At 39.2% G+C, this 25,547-nt stretch overlaps 1 protein-coding gene across 9 annotated transcripts in view; it reads right to left on the minus strand.

The window, feature by feature from the left end:
* The window catches only part of TPX2 (TPX2 microtubule nucleation factor), a 56,127-nt gene that overhangs the window by 11,632 nt on the left and 18,948 nt on the right, over positions 1-25,547 (minus strand). For all 9 annotated transcript variants that reach the window (XM_011280841.4, XM_019826679.3, XM_011280842.4 and 6 more), the window contains 8 exons: positions 23,834-23,960; positions 16,543-16,671; positions 15,317-15,445; positions 13,680-13,801; positions 12,423-12,574; positions 10,047-10,215; positions 6,836-6,977; positions 5,326-5,542 (listed from right to left, as the gene is read on the minus strand). In XM_011280841.4, coding sequence (XP_011279143.1) covers positions 5,326-5,542; positions 6,836-6,977; positions 10,047-10,215; positions 12,423-12,574; positions 13,680-13,801; positions 15,317-15,445; positions 16,543-16,671; positions 23,834-23,960 — 1,187 coding nt within the window. The remainder of the gene's footprint in view (positions 1-5,325; positions 5,543-6,835; positions 6,978-10,046; positions 10,216-12,422; positions 12,575-13,679; positions 13,802-15,316; positions 15,446-16,542; positions 16,672-23,833; positions 23,961-25,547) is intronic.

Here is a 25,547-nt window from a genome sequence, read left to right on the forward strand (position 1 = left end):
TTATTATTGAGAGACAGAGAGGCACAGAGCATGAGCAGGGGAGGGGTAGAGAGAGGGGGAGACACAGAATCCGAAGCAGGCTCCAGGCTCTGAGCTGTCAGCACAGGGGCTCGAACTCACAAACTGCGAGATCATGACCTGAGCCGAAGTCGGTCACTTAACCAACTGAGCCACCCAGGCGCCCCCAAAGATGTGCATTTTAAAAGAAGAGCAATGGAAATCTCTAACAAATAAGCCTCGAAAGAGGTATTTATGAGTGGGCTCAATCCTCATTAATTGGGGGAGAGGAAAGGGTGATTTGTGGATATCAACTGTGCAGCAAATACCCACCCACACCCCATCTCCACTGCAATCAATGCCAACCAACTGGGGGCTCAATCAGAAATAAACATATATTGGGTTTCTAAAAACAACAGTCATCTTATTTTGCTATTAAAAAAATTTTTTTTAATGTTTATTTATTTTGAGAGAGGGAGAGAGAGAGAATGCATGCAAGCATGGGAGGGGCAGAGAGACAGGGAGAGAGAGAATCCCAAGCAGGTTCTGTGCTGTTAGCACAGAGCCCCATGCAGGGCTCAAACTCACAAAGCATGAGATCATGACCTGAGCCAAAATCAAGAGTCAGAGGCTTAACCGACTGAGCCACCCAGGCACCCCTTGTTTTACTATTTTAAGTTTTCCTAGTTGTAAGCTCCTTGAAGGCAGGGATGTCCTCATTTACATCCCTTTGCATTCTCCACAGTACCTACGAGAAGTAGTAATTGTTCGATGAACATATGTTGATTGAACTGTGAAAACTTTGAGGATGTGTGCTATGTTTTTCCCATCTTTGAATTCCCAGAATATAGACTGGTGCATTTCAGCTCTTACTCTTACTCAGTTATCCAACATTGGATGCTACGTGCAGGGGATACAAAAATGAACAAGACAGACATACACAGTCCCTGTTCTCAGGGAGCTCACGTTCTCATGGAGGAAAGAGACAATGAAAAAGTAACAAATCAGGTATTCCCTGATTTTCACAAGTGCTCTGAGGAAATCTGGCAGAATGTGGAGCTAAAGGATAACAGGGGAAGCTCCTAACAGGAAGCTCTGGGAAGGTACTGTAAAGTGCTATGTGTTAGAAGTACGCAATGTGAGTAGGCAGAAGGCGCATTTAGGAAAAGCAGCCCGGGATAGGGGAGCAGGTATTAGGGGTGAGCACTTCTCCCTATGGCAGGATATGGCCCCAAATGCCCTGCCACAAGAGCAGTTAGGAAATTACTATGAAGCAATATTATCTCAGGGAGTATGGGGGGGGGGGGTAAAAAAAAAAAGCCTGCTGGTCTCCCCAAGTCATCCCTAAAATATCACTGCTAAAATTATTCCCTGGCCTCACCGACACCACATCCACCTCTGTGGTGCCCCGGTTCCCCACTAGATGTCGGCACCAAGTTCACATTTCACACCCTTGAGCTCAAGGTTTTCATCACTCCACCTCTGCCCCAAGAGCCCTTTTTTCATCTCTGCCTCACAGCCCACTGCTGCCCAAGCCCATCTCTCATCAGCCCCATTGTCTCCTTGCCACCTATCAACCACAAGTTTAAGAGCACAAGAAACACCGTAAGGACACACAAAAAGAGCTTCAGCACTAGAGGGGCAAGGATGAAGAACAGTGGTGAACAGACCAGATGAATTTGGGCTCTGGGAAGCAGGCTCTTCTGTTCTGAGAGACCAGAAGTGGAAGTTAAGGGACCTAATCTCAATTCTACCAGCAACTTTTAAAAATGATCCTATGGGCAAGCTACATTCCCTTTTCAAAGCCTCTCTTTCTAAAAAATGAAGCGGGTGAAAGAATACACCTAATGCTTCCTATGCTTTGCTTCTCTAGAAACCAAGAGTTGAAGTGCAATCACTGGAACTTTTAGAAGGGAGAGTTGCAAATGGCCAGTATCAAACTCAAAAACTGAGTTTGCCAAAATAAATGATGGTAGAATAAGAAAGTGCGGTAGAATAAGAAAGTATTCAAGGAGATGGTGGGTTCAGATCCTGGCTCTGCATACTAGATACCTCCTATTGTCTCTTCCTCATCTGAAAAACAGGAATAAAGATAAAACCTGCCTCTTAAGAATTGTTGCAAGAAGACAACAATCTACATAAAACGCTCGGCATGAGGAGAGCATGTGAGGAAATGACAGTTATTACTATTAACAACATAACTGCTTACTGTGTGTCAGACACTAATTTCTCACTGGGGCTCTCTCTAATCTATGCTGCACACAACAAATCAAAACTCCAGGGGTGGGGCCCAGGAATCTGTTTATGTAATAAGATCCCCAGAGGATTCTGAGAACCAGCTGGATTTGGCAAACACTTCCCTGGAGCGTACCACATCAATTCAGTTGCATCTTACTTACCTAGTGCTTTGCTGATATGTTTATCCAGAATTCTCAACAAGGCATAAACTAGTACAAGGCTACTCTAAGATCTCACTTAACTAAATCTTACCGAACTCTAGGCACCCTTCCCCACATACAAGTTCACCCTAGCATGTCCAAAGTGCAACAAAACTGCCAGCCCAATTTCCTAAATCAGGGTTTCTAAAATCAAAGTTCAGGTAAGACAGATATCATGGAAGAGGATGTTAAGTGGGATGCAGACTATTTTTTTTTTAATAGTCACATATTTCCCAAGACCTTTCTATTTAAAAAGGTACCTTCTATTTTAATACAAGAGTACAGACCCTGAAACCATATACCTAGAATCTATCCAGCTCTGCCACTGGCTAGTTAGTGATCTTGGGAAAGTTATTTAACTATTATATTTCCTAACCATAAAACAGACTGATAATAGGACCTATAGTGTTTACCTCACGAGTTATTATAAGAATTAAGTTACTATATAAATTATGAGAATTAAGTTGTTATATAAATTGAGGAGCGTAGAATAAAACTTGGCACATAATAAGCTTCATATATTAGCTGTTAGTATTATTATTCATGGCAAAAAGTACTGGTTTTCCATTTACACAATGATTTATATGCTCCCTTTAAAATTACTTTAGGGGCGTCTGGGTAGCTCAGTCGGTTAAGTATCTGACTCTTGATTTCAGCTCAGGTCATGATCTCATGGTCCGTGAGATTGAGCCCTGGTCGATCTGCTGACAGCACAGAGCCTGCTTGGGATTTTCTCTCTCTCAAAAACAAATAAACATTGAAAAAAAAATAAAATTACTTTAAAAATTAGTCCATTTTAAGAATATATAAAGTCAATACTGCTAATATGAGATACAAGGATATAGTAAAAATCAAAAGGGTAAAAGTGAATTAAATAAAAACCAAAGCTTTGTAGCAGGGGGGAAAGCCAGGAGCTTAGAGAAAAAGATGTTACTAAAAGCAAGGTACTAAATGCATGTTACAAAAGCCTTGAAGAAGTAACTTCTCTTCTCTGGGCCTTGATTTTCTAGTGTGTAAAATGAAAACATTGAACCCTTCTGCTAGGCTCTAGGATTCTGAAGTTTGCATATAACCTACATTTCCCTTGTTACATTCACAGCATTTTCCTCAGTGGGTAATGACAAAGGGCAAATGACAGCATAGGACTTGGGAGAATGATCACTTGTGTGGGAAGAGGTTTCTTAGAAGTTTGTGCAACAGAGTTTGGCCTATAGTACTTGTGCATCAAGGAAAGAAAAGGAAAAGGAAAAAGCATTGTGAACAGAAAAGAGGTCTCATGGGGCGCCTGGGTGGCGCAGTCGGTTAAGCATCCGACTTCAGCCAGGTCACGATCTCGCGGTCCGTGAGTTCAAGCCCCGCGTCGGGCTCTGGGCTGATGGCTCAGAGCCTGGAGCCCGTTTCCGATTCTGTGTCTCCCTCTTTCTCTGTCCCTCCCCCGTTCATGCTCTGTCTCTCTCTGTCCCAAAAATAAATAAACGTTGAAAAAAAAAAATTAAAAAAAAAAAAAAAGAAAAGAGGTCTCATATGCAGTAAGCCATAAAGGTGGGAAGAGGGGAAGAACTATTTCTAAGCATTACTGTGCTTTCTTAAAGCCTGGAAAATATAACTTTGGATTGCTTCTGACTTAGTGCTAAGAAAAGAGAATAAACAGAAGTGCCTGGCTCGCTCAGTCAGAGCAGCATGTGACTCTTGATCTTGGGGTTGTGAGTTTAAGCACTATGATGGGTGTAGAGATTACTAAGAAATAAAATCTTAAAAAAAAAAAAAAAAAAAAAACTAAGTACACGGACCAAGGTAATAATATATTTTGATGCAGTTTCACTTAAAACCATGGTGACTCAAAAGGGCAAGCAAAAAGAAAGAAAACAGAAAAAGAGAGTTCTTAGTACCTGGATATAAGTCAGTCCAATACAGGAAGAAGGTGTTTTCCTACCTGCACAGAAATATATCTAAAAACCATCTTTGCACTTATGTAGATGAACCCTATTATTGATTCTTTGATTCTTTGTGGCATCTCTTCCTAATTGTATGTTTCCCCTAAATTCCTGACTATATGCCCACCATCACATTATAACCCACTTCTCTAATCTCATTTCCAGTTGCTCCTCTTGATATACTGTACTTCTTTTCTGTAGCTTAAATGAGCCACCCACCTGCTTCCCAGTAGCTACCCTGTGTTTTCTACCTTTAGGCTTTTACGTTACTTCCACTGCCTGGAATGCTCTGCCAGTCCATTTCACTTGTACTTCTACGAGTCCAAAATCTACCATACAATGGAGAGGCAATATAACGAAGTATTAAGATCATGAACTCTGGAGCAGAGTGCCTGAGTTCTTATCTCTGCTCCACCATTCACTAGCTGAATGGCCTAGGAATGCCACTTAACCTCTCTGTGCCTCAACTGCCTCATCTGAAACCAGTGATAATTACAGTAAATCACCTGAAGGCATTGTGGTTAAAATGAATGGGTTAATACACAGAAGGGGCTTAGAGGAGTGTTTAGCACATAGTGAAAGCCGTCAGCTATTATGACAGTGACAACACATGATGAGGACGATGTGAAGACTCAGGTCATATGCTCTGTTCTCCACAGAGCACTCCCTGAACCTCCTGTCTGGAAGAAATCATTATCTCCTTTGAGTTCCTACAGTACTATTAACTGTCACCGCTCTTAGAATACTTCTAATTTTATATTATTTATACATGTTGTCTCCCTTACTTGACTTTAAGTTTCCTGAGAGCAAAATCCACCTCTGACTTGTCTCTTATCGCCTACAGTTCCTAATACAATGCCCTGATCATAGTATCTACTCAAACATTTGTGAACAGGGAGATATTTGGTCATGAGAAGGATATTTCTGCCAGCATACAGGGACTTAACCATTCTTACCACAACATCTTCCAAGATTTTAGTAGGGCAAGGTCTAGAATGAAATTCAAAGTGTTCATCCTCAGATTTCTTCTTGGACTCCCGCTCCTGGATTCTTTTCTCAATTTCCAAATCAAAGCCAATAGGCTGAGTGGGTGGCTTCACAGGTGGTTTCTTGGGCAAGATGGGCCCACCTTCAAGAATTCTGGGATCAAGTTCCCGTGCTTTGAATTTGTATCTATAAGATAAGAGTTTAAATGACACCACAAAAAAATTTTTTTAATAAAATAAAAATTACACAAACAACAAAGCAGGTCTAAAACAGAAAAATAATTATTATGATTACCCAAGCACAGCAAAATTTTGACTCATTCCATAGCCATTGTCTCTACCTCCAGAACAAAGAATGAAGGAGCCAGTCCTAACACTCCTACCACTTTAAAGACTGGGATTTCTTGGGGCGCCTGGGTGGCGCAGTCGGTTAAGCGTCCGACTTCAGCCAGGTCACGATCTCGCGGTCCGGGAGTTTGAGCCCCGCGTCAGGCTCTGGGCTGATGGCTCAGAGCCTGGAGCCTGTTTCCGATTCTGTGTGTCCCTCTCTCTCTGCCCCTCCCCTGTTCATGCTCTGTCTCTCTCTGTCCCCAAAATAAATAAACGTTGAAAAAAAAAATTAAAAAAAAAAAGACTGGGATTTCTCTTCCCAGAGGAAGCTGCCCCTCCTCAAAAGAAGTACAAAAAGGAATGAAAGAAGGATACAGGAGACAAACTCCAGTGCTAACCACACTTTGTTCCAGTTTCCTCCACCAATAATAGCTGTAATGAGCCCTTGGGTAGCCATAAAGGGTGGGATCTACCTCAACTAAGTTCAGAGGACACTCCTTAGTTGGAATCCTGAGTAAGTTTGCCTACCCCCTTCGTTTTTACCACTTTATATTCCAGGATATCTGCATATTCCCACTTCTCTCTCTCTCTTTTTTTTTTTTTTTTAATATTTTATTTTTAAGTAAACTCTACATCCAGCATGGGACTCATACAACCCTGTGATCAAAAGTCCCATGCTCTACCAACTAAGCCAGCCAGGTGTCCCCCCCTTTCTAATTTTTTAATCACAGAGGCAGGGGCACAGACTACAGAGCCTATAACTCAAATGCCATAAGTTCCCATGACAAGAAAAACAGCAACTATCCCCATTATAGAACTGAAAAGAAAGCAGCCAAGGGCGCCTGGGTGGCTCAATCGGTTAAGCGTCTGACTCTTAGTTTTGGCTCAGGTCATGATTTCATGGTTGGTGAGTTCAAGCCCCACATCAGGCTCTGCGCTGACAGCATGGAGCCTGCTTGGGATTCTCTCCCTCCCTCTCTCTCTCTGGCCCTCCCCTACTTGCACTCTCTCTCTCTCAAAATAAATAAATACAACTAAAAAAAAACCAAAATGTACATATATATGTACATATATACGCACATATATATGATTGAAAAGAAAGCAGGCAGATTCTTGGAACTCTTCCTCAAATACTGCCAGTTGGACTTACTGTTGCAGTTTCTCAAGCTCCTCAGCCTCCTGATCCGCTGCACTTTTGCAGGTCACTGGCCTTGTGCGCTGTTTGGTTTGCAGCACAGGAGTCTGTGGGTCTCTGGATATCTTGACCACAGCAGACTTGGAGGGTAACAGAGCTGTAAACCAAGATCACAGACATTCACCTAGCTCCCAAGACTCCCAGCACGCTATAGGTGCGGACTCAGCTAGGCAGCCCAGAGATGACAAATCAGAGTGGCTGCCCTCCACACTCAGCTCAGCTCATGTCAGTCAACCTGACAAACATGCAGCCCCTTCTTCCCTGTCACTCTTTACTGAGGGGTATGATGAAGGTAGTCTTTGGTTAAACTCTACTATCATCTTCTGAACTTAAAATCCATTTGTGTCTGATGGATTCCTTATCACTGCACAGGCATGTACTGCCTTTCTATTCACAATGCCAACTATTTTGCTTATTACTGACACATAAGACTTTTGTTTATTCCAGCTTTAAAATAAGGCCTTTCTAAAGATCAAGTAATGACTCCCAATTTTGTGAATTTCCTGAATGCGTCTACATCAAAACATCACGACCTGTTCAAAGAAAGTCAAATAGAGAAAGTAAAAAGACTACGTCAAAGCATCAATCTTAAGACCATCACTACCATTCATAGACAATATTGATTACCTGACCAGAGGCAACCTTGTCAATTTTCATACTTACATAGAATGAGTCCTCTAATTTAGATCTGGCCACATAACAGCAGGAGATACAAACCAAATCTATTAATTTTAGAAATAAGTCAGCCTTCAGGTATACGTATAACAATTATTTATAACTACATAAAGTTTTAAATAATCATTGCAGAAAATACACCATCCACAAAAATAAACTCAAAATAGATTAAGGACCTAAATGTGAGATCTGAAATCATAAAAGTCCTAGAAAAGAGCACAAACAGTAATTTCTCTGACATTGGCCGCAGCAACATTTTTCTAAATATGCCTGCCAAGGCAAGGGAAATACAAGCAAAAATAAACTATTGGAACTATGTCAAAGTAAAAAGCTTTTGCATAGCAAAGGAAACAACAAAACTAAAAGACAACCTATGAAGGGGAAAAGATACTTGCAAACAACATATCCAATTAAGGGTTAGTATCCAAAATACATAAAGAACTTATACAACTCAACACCAACACCAAAAAAACACACACAAAACAAACAAACAAACCCACAAAAACCCAATAATCTAAAAATGGGCAAAAGACATGAGCAAACATTTCTCCACAAAAGACATACAGATGGCCAAGGGACACATGAAAAGACGTTCATCACTCATCATCAGGAAAACGCAAATCAAAAAAACTACAATGACAGATCACCTTACACCTGTCAGAATGGCTAAATCAAAAACATAAGAAACACAAGTGTTAGCAAAGATGTGGAGAAAAAGGAACCCTTGTGCACTGTTGGTAGGAATGCAAACTAATAGAGCCACTGTGGAAAACAGTACAGAGGGTCATCAAAAAATTAAAAATAGAACTACCATGTGATCCAGTAATTCCACTACTGGGTATTTACCCAAAGAATACAAAAACACGAATTTGAAAAGATATATGCACCCCTATGTTTAATGTAGCATTATTTACAATACCAAATTATGGAAGCAGCCCAAGGTGTCCACTGACAGATGAATGGATATATATATGACAGAATATTACTCAGCCATAAAAAAGAATGAAATCTTGCCATTTGCAACAACATGGTTGGATCTAGAGAATATAATGCTAAATGAAATAAATCAAAGACAAATACCATTTGATTTCACTCATATATGGAATTAAAAAAAATAAAACAAAGGAAAAAAGAGACAAACCAAAAAACAGATTCTTAACTATAGAGAAAAAAAAATGATGGTTACCTGGGGGGAGGTGGGTGGGAAATGGGTGAAATAGGTGAAGGGAGTTAAGAGTATACTTATCATGATGAGCACTGAGGAATGTATAGAATTGCTGAATCACTATAACTGAAACTAATACAACACCATATGTTAACCATACTGGAATTAAAAAAAATTTTTTTTAATTGCAGGAAATAATTTTTTTTCTATTTGCCAGGACCAAGATTCTAAAAGCAGGGCGTATCAGACTCTAGAAGTCATATATTATTTGGAAAGTCATGTTTAATATTTAAATTTCCATTAGGATAAAAAAAAGACATTTCACTATTTTTGTAATCTAAAATTTGACAAATGACCCCTGGAATATAATAACAATATTAATGCTGTACTTAAAGAAGCTTGCCTGGCTGCACTAAACAATGCCAATGCAAGGGCAGAAAACACTGAGACCTTCAAAGGCAAAACAACAAAATCCTGCTTTATCCAGAATGCTAGTCCTACATTCTAGACAACTATTTTACATGACTTCCATTTCTCAAACTTCTCTACTTTCCTTCTTGCACTCATTATTTTCATAAAGACAAAACCTAAGAGATTAGAATCCTCTCATGTGTTCATCCCAAACCTACAAACCCTCTGGCATTTGCACACATTCTTCTCTCTCCTACCCTCCCTTCAAAGAACAAGCACTCCACCTGAGCTAAGTATCCCTCCTCCACCTGCTGGCACAGGGTCAATCACTGGTTATCTCCATTCTGCCCTGGTTCTTCAACTTTTTTCACTGCCAGGGACTTCTCAGCTTACAGACATGCTCTACCTATCTCCCACGTCTCTTCACTCTTGTGTGTCCCTCTACATTCGTTACACTTACCCGTAATCTATAGTGCTCTGTTTCTCTCACTGAATTAGAAACTTAATGTTGAGCAGCACCAAGTCCATTTTGTTCACTGCTATAACTCCTACACTTCTATACCTGGTTTATAGTGGTGAAATGTGTTGAATGGTTGAACAAAAAGCACACAACCCTGAATGAATGGAATGCTTCCATTTTCTATAGTTAAGTAGCCGCACCAATACACCCTGACAAGTGGCAAAGGTATAATACCTGGCCAATTATTGACCAGGAGGATCAAGGTGGTTGATGTATATAAGTAGACAGCCAGAGCGGGGAGTACAAAGATGCTCAACTGTGCACTTCTTGTCTGCATGTAGGCATATGCCATACTTTAGTTCAAAAGCTAGGATTTCAACTAAAGGCAAATTTATGTAAGCAAATGAAATCCTAGGGGAGGCTCCAACCAGCTATAATGTTGATATGAAACTTACTATCATCCTTCTTGCTCCTCAAGTGATATCTGTTAGGGGTTCGTTTATGAAAGGCTTCAACCTGCTGTGCGAGGGGCACGTACGTAGAAGTTGTTTCATCAAATGTTCTTTTCTTTCCTTGGGACAGGTTGAATGGCTTAATAATGGTGCACCCCTTAGTCACTCGAGCCTGTAAAGAAAGTTGGTCCTCAAATGAAGTGTTTTGGAAGAGCTCATATCTACCATAAGCCGCATATTCAACACAGAGGATCAAAAGAAAAAAGGACTGTGGTAAAGTCAAGATTATTATGGGGTGCCTGGGTGGCTCAGTCGGTTAAGTGTCCGACTTCAGCTCAGGTCGTGATCTCCCAGTTCATGAGTTCAAGCCCTGCATCGGGCTCTGTGCTGACAGCTCAGAGCCTGAAGCCTGCTTTGGATTCCGTGTCTCCCTCTCTCTGCTCCACCCCTGCTCATGCTCTCTCGCTCTCTCTCTCAGAAATAAAGAAATGTTAAAAAAAATTTGTTTTTTTTTTTTTAAATAAAAAGTCAAGATTATTATTCCTAAATTTGTCAGTGCTTGAGCAAAGGTTAAAACTAGTCTGTTCCCACCTTTTAAAAAAGGGAGAAAGGGGCTGGGGGGGCGCCTGGGGAGCTTAGCTGGTTAAGTGTCCAACTCTTGATTTCAGCTCAGGTCATATCTCACAGTTTGTGGGTTTGAGCCATGTGGCTCAAAGCCACGTTCATGGGTTCTGCGCTGACAGCATGAGCCTGCTTAGGATTCTCTGTCTCCCTCTCTTCTTCCCCTCTCCTGCTTAAGCACCTGTGCATGCTCACTCTCTTCTCTCAAAAATAAACATTAAAAAGAAGGGAGAAAGGATCTAGGGCTTAACAAATTATCTGTTCTGTAATAGTTAATAAGGTGATTTTTTTTCTCCAAGCATGTCAGTGTTTTGAAGCCAGCAAGAACAAGTTTTCTGAAAATTAGAAGGGAAAAAAAGCTGCAAAGGTATTCCCCTCACCCTTAATCCCATTAAGAAAAAATTGATTTGGGTTCTGGGTCTGGATCAGGTCAGGCAACTGCCTGAATCAGAATCTCTGCAGACATCCTCCCCAAAACTGAGTGATGAAGGAGTCTAGTCCTTGGATGATTAACTTTCACAAAATTAGTCTCTGATTAGAAACAAAACCCTTTAAGGACCTACATCTCAAAGGAAGAAGCACAACACCAGGGTTTAAGACTGCAAAGGACTGACTTCAACAAGTAATGATGCTTACTGCAAATGCAAGAAGAAATTCTTAGTATTAGAATTTTTAGGGATGCCTGGGTGGCGCAGTCAGTTAAGTGTCCATCTCTTGATCTTGGCTTAGGTCATGATCTCTCGGTTCATGAGTTCAAGCCCCGCATCCCCACATCAGTCCCTATACTGATGGTGCAGAGCCTGCTTGGGATTCTGTTTCTCCTTCTCTTTGCCTCTCCCCTGCTTGTGTGCCCTCTCTCTCTCTCAAATAAATAAAACTTACAAAAAATATTTTTTAGAATTTTTAAGTAGGATTCTTATCATTTTGTTAGATTTGAATGGTCTGCCCCAACCCCATTTCTTCCATAAGCCCTGTCATATATTGCACAAAACTCTGTAAACACAAGATTTTTTCAAGAATTTTGTAAGAGCACAAGCTGTAGCAAGCTGGCACCTACAATTTGCCACACAGAATTCTAAGTGCTTTATGTACATTCTTCTTCTATTTTTATTTTTTTTTATGTTTATTTTTGAGAGAGGCACAGAGTATGAGCAGGGGAGGGGCAGAGAGAGGGAGACACAGAATTTGAAACAGGCTACAGCTCTGAGCTGTCAGCACAGAGCCTGACACAGTCTCAAACTCACAAACCGTGAGATCATGACCTGAGCTGAAGTCAGATGCTTAACCACCCATGCACTCTGCTTTCTTTCTTTTTTTTTTTTTTAAGTTTATTTAACTATTTTGAGAGACAGAGAGAGAAAGTGCATGTGTGCACAAGTGGGGAAGGGGCAGAGAGAGAGAGAGGGAGAAAGAGTATCTCAAGCAGGTTCCGCACTGTCAGGCAGAGCTTGGTGAGGGGTTCAATCTCACAAATGTGAGATCATGACCTGTTCCAAGATCAAGAGTCAGATGCTTAAATGACTGAGTTACCAGGAGCTCCATATGTACATCCTTAATTCAGTTTTCACAGCAACTTAAGATGCTTCCCAAAGAGGCCGCATGACTTCTCCAAGATCACATAGCTAATGGGGCAAAGTGAGGGTTTAGAGTTACCTTAACTCAAAAACACGCTTCTCTCAATTATAGTGACCACAAGTACTGCACCCGAAATCCTCCCTGAATTAGTAACAAGAATATGTATTTAGCCCATCAACTTACAGGAGACGGAGGATGCTTTCGCAGTTCAGATGTAAAATTCACTTCCTTATATTCCTCCTGGTTCTTAGGATGTTGTTTGATTCGCTCGTCTGTGCGGAAGTGAAAGTCAACTGATTTGGTTACCTGGCTCACTGATTTCTTCACAGGTTGCCCTGAGTAAGAAGCAGAGTAAAACACATAGGTAACACTAAGAATAGAGAATATCAGTAAATCCCCTTTATCCAGTCCTTTTGATATTTCTATCATCATGGATCTTAATATTGTTCACTCTCTACACATAGCCCCAAATTTGAATCAGTGCTCAAGGACACTACTTACTATATGTACCTTATTCATTGAGCACTACTGGTGTGAGGACCTCTGGTCAGAGGCAAACTGCAAAGAGGTAGAACAGGGGAGAAGAATCCCATCTCCTAGGTGTAGTTATAGCTCTGGACACACAGTAACTGGAATACTTTTGACAAGAAAGGCTATGAATTGTCTTAAAAAGCACACTTAACATGTCTATGAAGGGAATCCTATAAACTCCAGGGGTGCTTTTTCAACTCAGTATTCAGGGTTTTATAGCTTCGACTCCACCAATAATAACTCTATGTATGCCAGAGCAAAGCAGAACTCTGACCCTTTCGCTCCCTCAGTCCTACTTGTCCTCTGTAGCTACAAGTGGATTCACTCAGCTGTCTTTTCCTCTGTCTAAAATTAAAATGGGAAAACAACAATAAAAAACTGGCATGCCCAATGGCTTTATCTTCTGTCTCAATCGTAATTCCTTCTTTTTCTAACACAAAGAAAAAGAATTAGAAAGGAAAAGGGGCGAGGAATCAGTTATCCTTGAAGAAATGAGGGAAGTTTTCATGGAAAAGGGCCTCAAAAGATGGGTTTGAGTTCTACAGTTAGAGACAGAGAGCAACAGTGCGCTCTAAGAAAGGTCTGGTGTATATATATAATACCCCCCCCCCATTTTTTTTAAAGTAACCTCTATGCCCAATATGGGGGCTTGAACTCACAATCCTGAGACCAAGAGTCACATGCTCTGTCAACTGAGCCAGCCAGGCGCCCTAGTCTGGTGTATATAAAACGTTCTAGGGAACAATCATTGGGATATAAAGAATATCCATGTCCAGCTTTCTAACAAACATACCTTTTTCTACTGGCTACTAACCAATAAAGACTTTTATCCTTTAGAGACTTTAAAAACCCTACCAAGATTATGGGAAGGACCCCTCATAAATCAGAATCAACCAGAGCCAAGCTGACCTATTCCTGCAAGAGCAAGTTTCTTGAATTCTTCATTCTTTTTCCGCATCTCCATCACCTCCTGTTGCATTTTCATTCTCTTCTCCAACTCTTGCTCCTCAGTACTTTTTAGAATCTTTTGCCTAAAGGGAAAATCAGTAAAGGAGGTAAGAGAGAAGAAAGAGGCTCCTGATTCAAAACAGTCTAAAGGTATGACAGACAAGATTTTTAACCTGTGATAAAATAATCATCAAAGCCAAAAAGGATTATCTGATAAATCGATACTGACTTAATTATGTAACAGTATGAAAAAAAACAAAAAAAACAAAAAAACCAAGACGCACAAGTTATAACGATATTGAAAATTTTTCAAAAAGAAAGCTAAAATTGACTATAGAAGATATTGCAAAAGACATAAATTTGACTATACAATGATCAGCTTTTAGGCCACAAGAAAAAGTAGGATTAAAATACCAGTAGAATGGGGAAAATATTTGCAAGAAATATGACAAAAGACTAACAAATGTAAAATATACATTGTGATGGAGAAGAGACACTTAGGAGTGAAACCAGCTAGAGTTCAAATCCCAACCATGTCATTTCATTTTCTACCTATGTGCTCTTGAGAAAAATATTTAATCCCTCTGAGGCTCAGTTTTCTCCACTGTAAAATGAGGAATATATTCATCCCCACAGAATATTTGGTGACTATTAAATCGGGTGTTTCCCAAGTACCTGACACATAGCAAAAGTTCAATTTAGAGTAATCATTCTTAACAATGAGACTATCACTAATACCACATACAGATAAACAGAAAAGGAAATAGACAATCCACCCAAGAGGAAATATGGAAAAGATGTTCATAATAACAGTAATATAATCCTATCAGCAATCAAATAAAAATTAAAATAAGTTGATGCCATCAACATCTTATCAAGTAAATTTAAACAATTTTAAATGCAAAAAACAAATTCAATGTGGACAGGGTACATGGAAATAAAAATATTCATTCAAAGCTGATGGTATTGTAAATTCATACATTTATTTCAGAAATAAAATTGGCAATATCAGTAGCCATAAAACTAGGCTTGATCAAGGAATTTCTCTTTCCTCAGCCTGAAGAAACTACTCAAAGAAAAGTCCCTACCAATAAAGATGTTCGTGATTATTTCTAATAGTGAAAAATTGGTAAGTACATTTTCAACAGGAAACGGTAAATATAATTTGATAGAGTATTTGCTATTAAAAAAGGATAAATGGGAAGATTTTATAGTATAGTATAGAAAAAGAAAAAAGAAATAGTCTTGTGGCAAGCAAAGAAAACAAATCCCAAAGGTTACTTATACACAGATTGTAGAAATACATTTTTTACTTGCGTAAAGACCTGAAGGGAGCTTGGTAAAATAGGAACTGTTCAATTCAGGTAGTAAGGACCTTTTTACTAACTTTTTCCTTTTATATTCCTTTTAATTTGCTTTAATAGTATATTTTCCTCAATGTTTAAGACTTGAGCATCCCCCAAGACATAAAACAATTCACCTCACCATAGTTACAGCTTTATTAGTTTCCCAAGCTCCATGTGCTCCACACTACAGATGTACCTGCTTATAATTTTACTCTATTGACTCTAAAGTTTAAATTCAGGAAAGAAACATACCTCACAGGTGGTATACAAGACACAGTATGTCGGCCCTTGGCTTTCTCTGGGGAAGACTCATGTTTTTCAGAGGTATCTTGATGGGCACTGCTTTCTTCCTCTTCCTCTGGCTTCTTTTTTTTGTTAGAACTTGAGTTCAAAAGAACAAAAAATAAATATTCTCAATTCCCTAAAGCATACACTGCTGTACTCTCCTCCCCAAATCTATCACATAAGGCTTAAATTTTCTCTTTCATTCGGACAACAAGCACATCTCAATCGCAAGATTCTTTCAATAGTATGTACCAATGGATAAAATGGGTAAACTCTGGGGTGCCTGGGTGGCTCAGTCGGTTAAGCGTCCGACTTCGGCTCAGGTCATGATCTCGCGGTCCGTGAGTTCAAGCCCCGTGTCAGGCTCTGTGCTGACTACTCAGAGCCTGGAGCCTGTTTCGGATTCTGTGTCTCCCTCTCTCTCTGACCCTCCCCCATTCATGCTCTGTCTCTCTCTGTCTCAAAAATAAATAAACGTTAAAAAAAAAAATTTTAAAAAAAATGAGTAAACTCTGAGAACACCAACAGAAGTCAAGGTAAGAGTTGTCTGATGATGGTTCAGGAGGGTGGGGAGAGATTCCAACTGCTTATCATAAAATGCACAAACGGCAGATAGCTAGCTGCCTTCCCAATATCTATTCCACTTTCTTATCAATAGAATTCTAATTTTGTTTAGGGTGGCAATGTACAAAGGCTGTACTTGTTTTGAGAGCTTCTCTTGCACTGGGGAGAATTCAAGCGACACAGTAGGGCAACTGAGGTATAACCAAGGTTTCTGAAAAATTTTCACTTTTGTGATATGGGTGCTGCCCCTCTTCATCATACTCTCCTTCTTCTCTTAAACATGGATGTGATACCTAGATATATAGCAGCTATCTTGTGACAATGAGGCAACAAGCACAAGGAAGAAGCTAAGAAACACAGAGCTGCCATCTTGAGTAACAAGTATGAAAAAAAAGCTAACAATGCCCTGGCACTGTTCAGTCACTGAACCAAAGCCAACAGCAAACTTCTGTGAAGCAAATAAATCACTATTCTTTAAACCACTCGAGGTGAATAGGCTATTTCTTATAGCAAAATACATTCCTAACTGATAAAAATAAGAACAAGCACCATATATTCTGTTTGCTGTTAACCACAGGAGCAAACAGGAGTAAAACCTATGCCAAACGACAGAAGCTGTGGCTACTTACACTTTCATTTTTTTGGAGGGTGGAATTTCATTGATGATTAGAGGAGTAGCACATCTCTTAGCTTTCATTTTTACATGATGTTTCTCTTTCTGTTCCAAATCCTTCTGAGCAGAGAGTCTAGTAGATCGCCTATGGTATAGGAATTGACAAAATTTATCCAAAATGAATGTATCTACTACAGATATGCAATTGTGCCCCAGAAATGTGAAAGTATGTCAAACTGCCAATGGCTACAAAGAGTTTTGTGGTATTATTTCCACTCTAAAAACTTTTTACCTTACTGATAGCTTTTGAACCTCATCATAAAATGTTGGTACTTAAATGCAACGGATTTTTTTTCTTTTAAGACACAGGCAATCACCTAATACAACTCCCTCCTTTTAAATGTAAAAGTCAATTGGGGCGCCTGGGTGGCGCAGTCGGTTGAGCGTCTGACTTCAGCCAGGTCACGATCTCGCGGTCCGTGAGTTCGAGCCCCGCATCGGGCTCTGGGCTGATGGCTCAGAGCCTGGAGCCTGTTTCCGATTCTGTGTCTCCCTCTCTCTCTGCCCCTTCCCCGTTCATGCTCTGCCTCTCTCTGTCCCAAAAATAAATAAACGTTGAAAAAAAATTTAAAAAAAATAAAAAATAAAAAAAAATAAATGTAAAAGTCAATAAAGATGAGGTGACTTGACCCTGTTACATAGCAAATTGCTATCAGACTTGAAATTTGAGATCAGATCTCCTGGTAACTAAGGTGTTTATTTTCTCCTTTTAGTCACGCCCCCGTTTTTGGTAAAATATTTAACACATACCAAAATGTGCACAAAACAAAAATTAAGTTAAATGATTACAAAGTAAAGACTCATGAAATCACCACCCAGGCTAAGAAGTAGAACACTGGCAGGGGTGCCTGGGTGGCTCAGTTGGTCAAGCGTCCAGCTTTGGGTCAGGTCATGACCTCATAGTTCGTGATTTTGAGCCCCACGTCGGGCTCTGTGCTGACAGCTCAGAGCCTGGAGTCCGCTTCAGATTCTGTGTCTCTCTCTCTCTACCCCTCCCCAACTTGTGCTGTCTCTCAAAAGCAATAAACATTAAAAAAAATTAAAAAAAAAAAAAAAAACCTTCAGGTAATATAATCAGATTACTGCAAGTATTGTTTTTCTGTCTTATTTCACTCAACATTATATTTGTGAGATTCAGCCACATTGAGTCATGTAGCTTTAATTCACTGATTTTTAATGCTGTATAACAGTCACTGTAGGAATGTACCACTATTTATCCAGTCCACTGCACAGGTGCACATGTTGCTGGCGGGTGTAGGCTTTAAGACCGTTTGTTAGGTCATAGGACGCTGGTTATATCAATTAAAAGTTGTTTCCAAAGTGCTTGTACCAATCTATGCTTACTTACACTGGCGAGTTTATATTATAGTCTGCATTGCTCTACACCCTCCTGAACACTTGGTACTGTCAGATGTTTTAATTTAGCCGGTATGCAGTAAAACCTTGCTGTGGTTTTAATTTGCTTTTCTGATTCCCAGTGAGATAGAGCAACTTTTCACATGTTCACTGGCCATTTGGTTATCCTATTTTTTTTATTTAAAAAAAAATTTTTTTTTTAACGTTTATTTATTTTTGAGACAGAGAGAGACAGAGCATGAACGGTGGAGGGTCAGAGAGAGAGGGAGACACAGAATCTGAAACAGGCTCCAGGCTCTGAGCGGTCAGCACAGAGCCCGACGCGGGGTTCAAACTCACGGACCGTGAGATCGTGACCTGAGCTGAAGTCAGCCGCTTAACCGACTGAGCCACCCAGGCGCCCCTGGTTATCCTATTTGATAAAGTACTAGTTCAAGTCTCTTGCTTGTTTTCCATTGGGTTGTCAATCCTTTCCTGAGTGATTAGTAAGAACTCCTTATATACTATGAACATAAGCCCTCTGTAGGTTTTATGTGTCACAAATATCTTTTCCCGCTTTGGGGGTTGGCTTTTTACTCTCTTTATGGTACCATGTGACTAGATAAATGTCTCAAATACATCAATACCCCTCCCCATTATGGTCAGTGCTTTTCTGTGTGTATACTATTTAAAAAAAAAATCCTTCCCTGTTCCAAGGTCATGAAGATATTCTCCAATATTTCATTATATGAGCTTTAGCATTCACATTTAGAGCTACAATTCCACCCAGAATTGATTATTTTAGGGGCCCCTGCTGGTTCAGTCAGAGGAGCACACGACTCTTGATCTTGGGGTTGTGGGTTTGAGCCCCAACACCGGATGTAAAGAAAAAAAGAATTGACTGTTTTATATGCAAAGGTGGACCAAGTTTCATTCTGTTCTATCTGGATATCCACTAGCAAAGCATTGTTTTTTAAAGGGTGGGGTGGGGGGAGCACTGTTTCCCCACAGGTCTACAGTAACACCATTGTCATATATCATGCCCATAGATGGGTGCATGAATTTCTGTTTGATTTCACTGATCTCATTAATCCTTGGATAATACCATAAAGCTTGAATTACTGCAGCTTCATAATAATATGTCTTGCTATCAACTAGTACTTTGAAAGTATCTGGCTATTCTCAGACCTTTGCATTTCTGAATAAATTTTAGCATCAGTTTATCAATGTCCACAGTGAAAACCACTAGGATTTTAATGAATATTACACTGAATCTATAGATCAGTTAGGGAGAACTAATATCTTTTTAATACTGATCCCCCAATCCATAAATATGGTATGTCCTACAATTTATTTAGATCTTGTTTAATTTCTCTCAACACTTTTTTTATAAAAGTCCTAAACACTGTAAAGACTTACTACATTTTCAGGTTTTCATGCTACTGCACAGAGTACCAATTTTTAAGTCTTTATTACAAAGAATTTCAAGCATATTTTTAAAATAAGGAGAGGGGTGCCTGGGTGGCTTAGTTGGTTAAATGTCCAACTCCTGATTTCAAGCTCAGGTCATGATCTCACAGTTTGTGGGATTGAGCCCCATGTTGGGATGTGCACTGAAAGTGTGGAGCCTGCTTGGGATCCTCTCTCTCCCTCTTTCCCTGCCTCTCTCCCATGCACATGTGCTTTCTTTCTCTCTCTTTCTCTAAATACTAAAAAACTAAAAGTGAGAATAAAATGGACTAGTGAGTACTCATCATTCAGTTTCAGAAATTATCAACTCACAGCCAATCCCAATCATGTATCAATTTTCCTTCCATCCATTCTATTGGATTTCGAAATGAATCCTAACTAAATGTCTACCTTTCATCTACAAATATTTCATATTAATCTCTAAAAGAAAGTACTCATAAAAAAATTACATGGAGTAATGAAGAGCAAATTTACTGAATTAAGGAATGAAGAAATGAATGTATTGAATGAGTAATGAAGAGTGCATATTACAAAATGTAGACAAGATACAATAATACAACCATTTGAAGGCACTGGAAAGTGACCAAAAGCAGGCAGAAAACAGAGGCACATTTATCCATGAAAAACAACTGCAAAGGGTAAAAATTATGAGTTGGTAGCTTTTTTGCCTGAGGTACTCCCCAAATGTAGCAGCTCTAACAGCAGAAAATTCCAGTCTCACTGGCTAGAGATAATAGAAGATAAAAATTCAAGGCCAGTATAACACCTAGAAATTTAGAAGAAAATCCTGAAAGTGAAAGAGCCACAGAAAAAATGTCACTCAAAATCTGAGCAAAACCTCGGCACAAATTCCTGCCTGACTGCTAAACCATGTATGTTTAGAGGACACCCATGGAGCCCAGCAAAAAGGCAAGCAGAAACTGGTGAGGTGTCCATCCTTAAAAAATAAAACCACACCACGTAAGACTGGTGAGTTTGCTGCTTTTTTTTTATAAATGTAACCCCCACTGTGCATATAGTAAGATGGCACAAAACTAACATCTTACTTGCTTGAGGTGTCAATAGACAAACATTGGAGCTGGCAGAAATTTAGAGACAAGACCTCAGAAACAAGAGAACCACAGAGAGGATGAACACTTAAACCTGAGGATGAACACTTAAACTCTACTCAAAGTCTTGGCTGACTTCTACTTTCACAGGTCTGGGGGAGACCGCAGGGAACCAGACTAAAAAAGCGGCCAGCTATGTATGCAAATATATGAATGGCCAATAATCACATGAAAATATGGATCAACGTTATTAGTCATCAGAAAAATGCAAATTAAAACCAATGAAATATCATTAAAAAGACGGACAATACCAAATGTTGGCTAGGATACGGAGCAACTGAAACTCTCATATACTGCCAGTGGGAATGTAAACGGTACAGTCACTTTGGAAAACTTTCTGGCGTTTCTTATAAACATACATTTAACACTATGATCCAGCTACTGCAGTCCTAATTATTTACTCAAGAGAAACATATGTCCTCAAAACTACTCAGAGCAGCTCTATATAGCCCCCAAATGGAAACAACCCAAATGCCCATCATCTGGTGGATGGATAAATAAATTGTGGCATATCCATTCAACAGAACTTACTATCAGCAATAAGAAGGAACAAATTACTGGGGTGCCTGGGTGGCTCAGTCAGTTAAGCATCTGACTTTGGCTCAGGTCATGATCTCACGCTTCATGGATTCGAGCCACACATCAGGCTCTGTGCTAACAGCTCGGAGCCTGGAGCCTGCTTCGGGTTCTGTGTCTCCCTTTCTCTCTGCCCTTCCCCCTCTCACTGTCTGTCTCTCTGTCTCTCTCAAAAGTAAATTTAAAAATTAAAAAAAAAAAAAAAAAAAAGGAACAAACTACTAACATGAAAGGACATGGATGAATCTCAAAAGCACACGCTAAGTGAAAAGAAGTCAGCTATAAAAGAGTACCATAAATTTCATTTATAAAAACATCTAGAACGGAAAAAAATAATCTACAGTGACAGGAATTAGAACAGTTTTGCCTCTGGGTAGGAGGTGAGAGAGTGAGAAGGTAGAAAAAGCAGTAAGAATTAACTATAAAGGGTTAGGATGAGAGAACTTTTGAGGTGATGAAAATGTACTATATATGTTGATTGTGGTGTTATGGTTGCATGGTGGTATATATTTATCAAAACTAATCAGATCGTACGGCCAAGATCTGTACATTTTACTATATGCAAATTATTACCCAGTAAAGTTAGTTAACTTTTACCTTTTTTAAAAAAATGTTTAGGGGCGCCTCGGTGGCTCAGTCGGTTAAGCATCCGACTTCGGCTCAGGTCATGATCTCGCAGTCTGTGAGTTTGAGCCCCGCGTCGAGCTCTGTGCTGACAGCTCAGAGCCTGGAGCCTGCTTCAGATTCTGTGTCTCCCTCTCTCTCTGACCCTCCCCCGTTCATGCTGTCTCTCCCTGTCTCAAAAATAAATAAATATTTAAAAAAAAATTTTTTTTAATGTTTATCTATTTGAGAGAGAGAGAGAGAGAGAGAGCACGAGTGGGGGAGGGACAGTGAGAGAGGGAGACACAGAATCCGAAACAAGCTCCAGGCTCTGAGCTGTCAGCACACAGCCTGACACGGGGCTCAAACTCATTAACCGTGAGATCATGACCTGAGCTGAAGTCAGAAGTTCAACAGACTGAGCCACCCAGGCACCCCAAAACTAGTTAATTTTTAAAAACGGGACTGGGAATCATACAAATTAGAAAGGAAGAAGGCAAAACACATGAACACACAACCATTTTGGACCTTATTTAAATTCAGCAATGATGTTATGAAGTCAAGAGAAGAACTGCTGGGTGTCTTTAGGGAGAAATGACTAAGGGATGAGATGCCAAAAATTAAAACATGTATTTATGGTAAAGCAACACCTCCATGGAAAAATTATTATTACACACTAAGGCCTTATTGACTCTTAACTATTCTGTGTCAAAGAAGTTTTGGACATGTTTTAGCCTATCCATTGAGACCACGTGAAAATAAAATAAAATGGAATTTGTATGACTATCTACACCTTCCTATTCCATCTGCCATTCCTTTCTCGATTAGGTAACTCTGGACTCAGATAAATCTGAGATCTGAGATTAATGGCACTAATGTTTTACTTACTATGCATTTTCATAGTGCAATATCATTTACAAAGTACTGTCACATGCCATCTTATTTGGCCCTTTCTTACGAGGAGCCTGGAGGATATGATTATTCTCAGTAAACTGAAGTTTTGAGTGGTAGAAGTACCTGCCTTAAAAATAAAACAAAAAATCATTCAGGTCTCTAATAGTAGCTGGCTTCCTCTCACACCGTCATTTCCAAAAGGCATTCAGCATTCAATCAGGATGAAAGACAATTTTAGCAATCATATACATATACAGAATAGAGAAGTGAAGACACTAACAGTTTCCGGGATTCTGAAGCAATCTATAGGAATCTGTAGGCCTCAATTTACAATCTAAACATGGAACAGAAACCATAGAATCAACCAGTAGCAATCTCTTAAGACTCTTGTGATATATGCCTAGCTCACTGAAATTTCATAGAATTCTTTTTATTAAAATGGGCTTCTTTACCAGAAAAGTTTAGGATAAGCTTGTATGATACCAATCTCAAAAGGTAATACCTTTATACCAGCATGAGGCTTTGCAAATGGTAGTTTTATCACTTCTGAATATAAAATAATATTATGTCATCCCTCTTCCTTGAGGATATTCTAGGTAACATCGAAGTATAAAGCAATAAACGGTCTTACAATTTAAACTTTATGAGTGGATGGTAATTATTAGATGTTGAAAGTTTAAAACAAAAAAACCTAACCTGAATATTCTTCTGATTAGTGCCATCTGAAGGCAACTAATACTGACAGCTCCCAAACATGGTATTTTTGTTATAAAAAAAAAAGATACTGACGCAAATACAACATTCAAAGACATTAACTGTTTTAAGTTCACCAGTGCCAAGATTGCAGCTTAACCCACCCATCTATTCATTCATCAAGCATTTAAATATTCAGTTTCTGCTCCTGCCAGACACTGTTAGGCACAGTAAGGATACATAATGCTTGCCCTTATGAAGTTTACTTATAATATATAAATAGGAAAAAAAAAAGTCTGTCATATATCCACACAAATAAAGTCAATCCATATTGATAGTGCAAATAGCAAGGGTTCTGGAACCAATAAACTTTAAGCAACTTAGTACCTCTAAGTCCTTATCAATAAGTTAAGCATATTACCTACAATTCATAAATGTTATGAAGATTAAATGAGGTAAAATAAAGAGCCTAATATAGTATGAGACACATAGTAGGTACCCTGACAGTAACTATTCTGTGAACATTATTAACATAAAAACCACTTTGGAGCCCTAAAACAGTCTTACCTCTGTGGCTGTGCTGGAGTATTTCTTGAGGTGTTTCCCTTGACTTCCAGGGAAGAAGCAGCATTTGATGGAATGGACTGTTCCACCAAATTTTCTTTTTCTGCCTCTTTGTAGTAAGTGTTGTCAACTGTGGAAGAGCAAAAACTAGTTAGCACTCAAATTCCAAGGAAGTAAGCTAGATATGAGAGACACATCTATATGTGTGTGCGTGTGTGTGTGTGTGCGTGTGTGTGTGTGTGTGTGTGTGTGTGTATAAAGCCCCTCTAAGCAGTGGAACCTTTAGTTCCAGTGAAATCTTATACAGAAGATGAATTTATAAAATCTACTTTGCTTGAAGCAGAAACAAAGTATCCAGGGCCTATCTGCCAGCCTAAGTCATCACTTCAGAAAAAAGTATCTCTGCCTTTTAATGCTGATATAATCATATTATTAGGCATTATGGGTATAACCATTGGTTTTTCTCTCCTCCACAAATTAAAAACAGTTAAGAGTTTAAAAATACAGCATTTGGGAAAAGGGAATCTAAGGGTGGAAAGGGGAAGGAGATATTTTATCATAATGTATTCTGATGTTACCATGGCCATCATGAAACAGAAACAAAAAAGTACTATAAGAATAAGGAGACAAGAATAATCAAAAAAAGTCTTCATGGAAGAAATAGCATTTTCTGGTATAGCTTATGAACTTATGAACTGAGAGCCTTGACAAAAGACAAAAAATTCAACCAGATAACAGGGAAGAAGTCAGGCCATGAAAACGCATTTCATGCATTATTTATTCCAGAGAACAATCATTTGGCTCATCGCCTAAAGAAATTTTTTCCTAGAGGGGAGAAAAAGAAACAAAAAAATGATAATATATTGTGTCAAGGCTATAACAGAGGCACTTACCGCATTTATAATCAGAGAGGATTAAATTTTAAAAATTTAATATAAAAAATTAACATAAAAAATTTTATAGGGGTGCCTGGCTGGTTCAGTAGGTACAGCATGTGATTCTTCATCTCAAAGTTGTAGGTTTGAGTCCCATGTTGAGTGTAGACATTACTTAAAAATAAAATCTTAGAATAAAAAAATTTATATTCTCCCTACAAAAAATGTTCTTAAAATATCAACACACCATGCTAACACTAATCAAAAGAAAGCTGGGGGGCGCCTGGGTGGCACAGTCGGTTAAGCGTCGGACTTCAGCCAGGTCACGATCTCGCGGTCCGTGAGTTCAAGCCCCGTGTCAGGTTCTGTGCTGACTGCTCAGAGCTTGGAGCCTGTTTCCGATTCTGTGTCTCCCTCTCTCTCTGTCCCTCCCCCGTTCATGCTCTGTCTCTCTCTGTCCCCAAAATAAATAAACGTTGAAAAAAAAAATTAAAAAAAAAAAAACAAAAAAACCTTTGTACAAAGAAAAGTCCAGACCCAGATGGCTTTAATGGTGACTTCTACCAAACATTTAAGTAAGACCTAATATTAATTCTACACAAATTCCTCCAAAAAAAAAAAAAAAAAAAAAAAAGAAGAGAAGGGAATATATAGAGTAAGGTATTTATCAAAACAAGCAAAGGTATCACAAAGAAAACTACAGACCAATATACCTCATGAAAAATATATACAGAAATTCTCAACAAAAATGTAGCAAATAACCTAAAAATGCATACAAAGAAAAAATACCATCATGACCAATTGGGGTTCATCCCAGAAATGCAAGGTTGGCTTAACGTTGG

The sequence above is a fragment of the Felis catus genome, chromosome A3 (genome assembly GCF_018350175.1).
Source record: "Felis catus isolate Fca126 chromosome A3, F.catus_Fca126_mat1.0, whole genome shotgun sequence".
Classification (NCBI taxonomy): Eukaryota; Metazoa; Chordata; class Mammalia; order Carnivora; family Felidae; genus Felis; species Felis catus.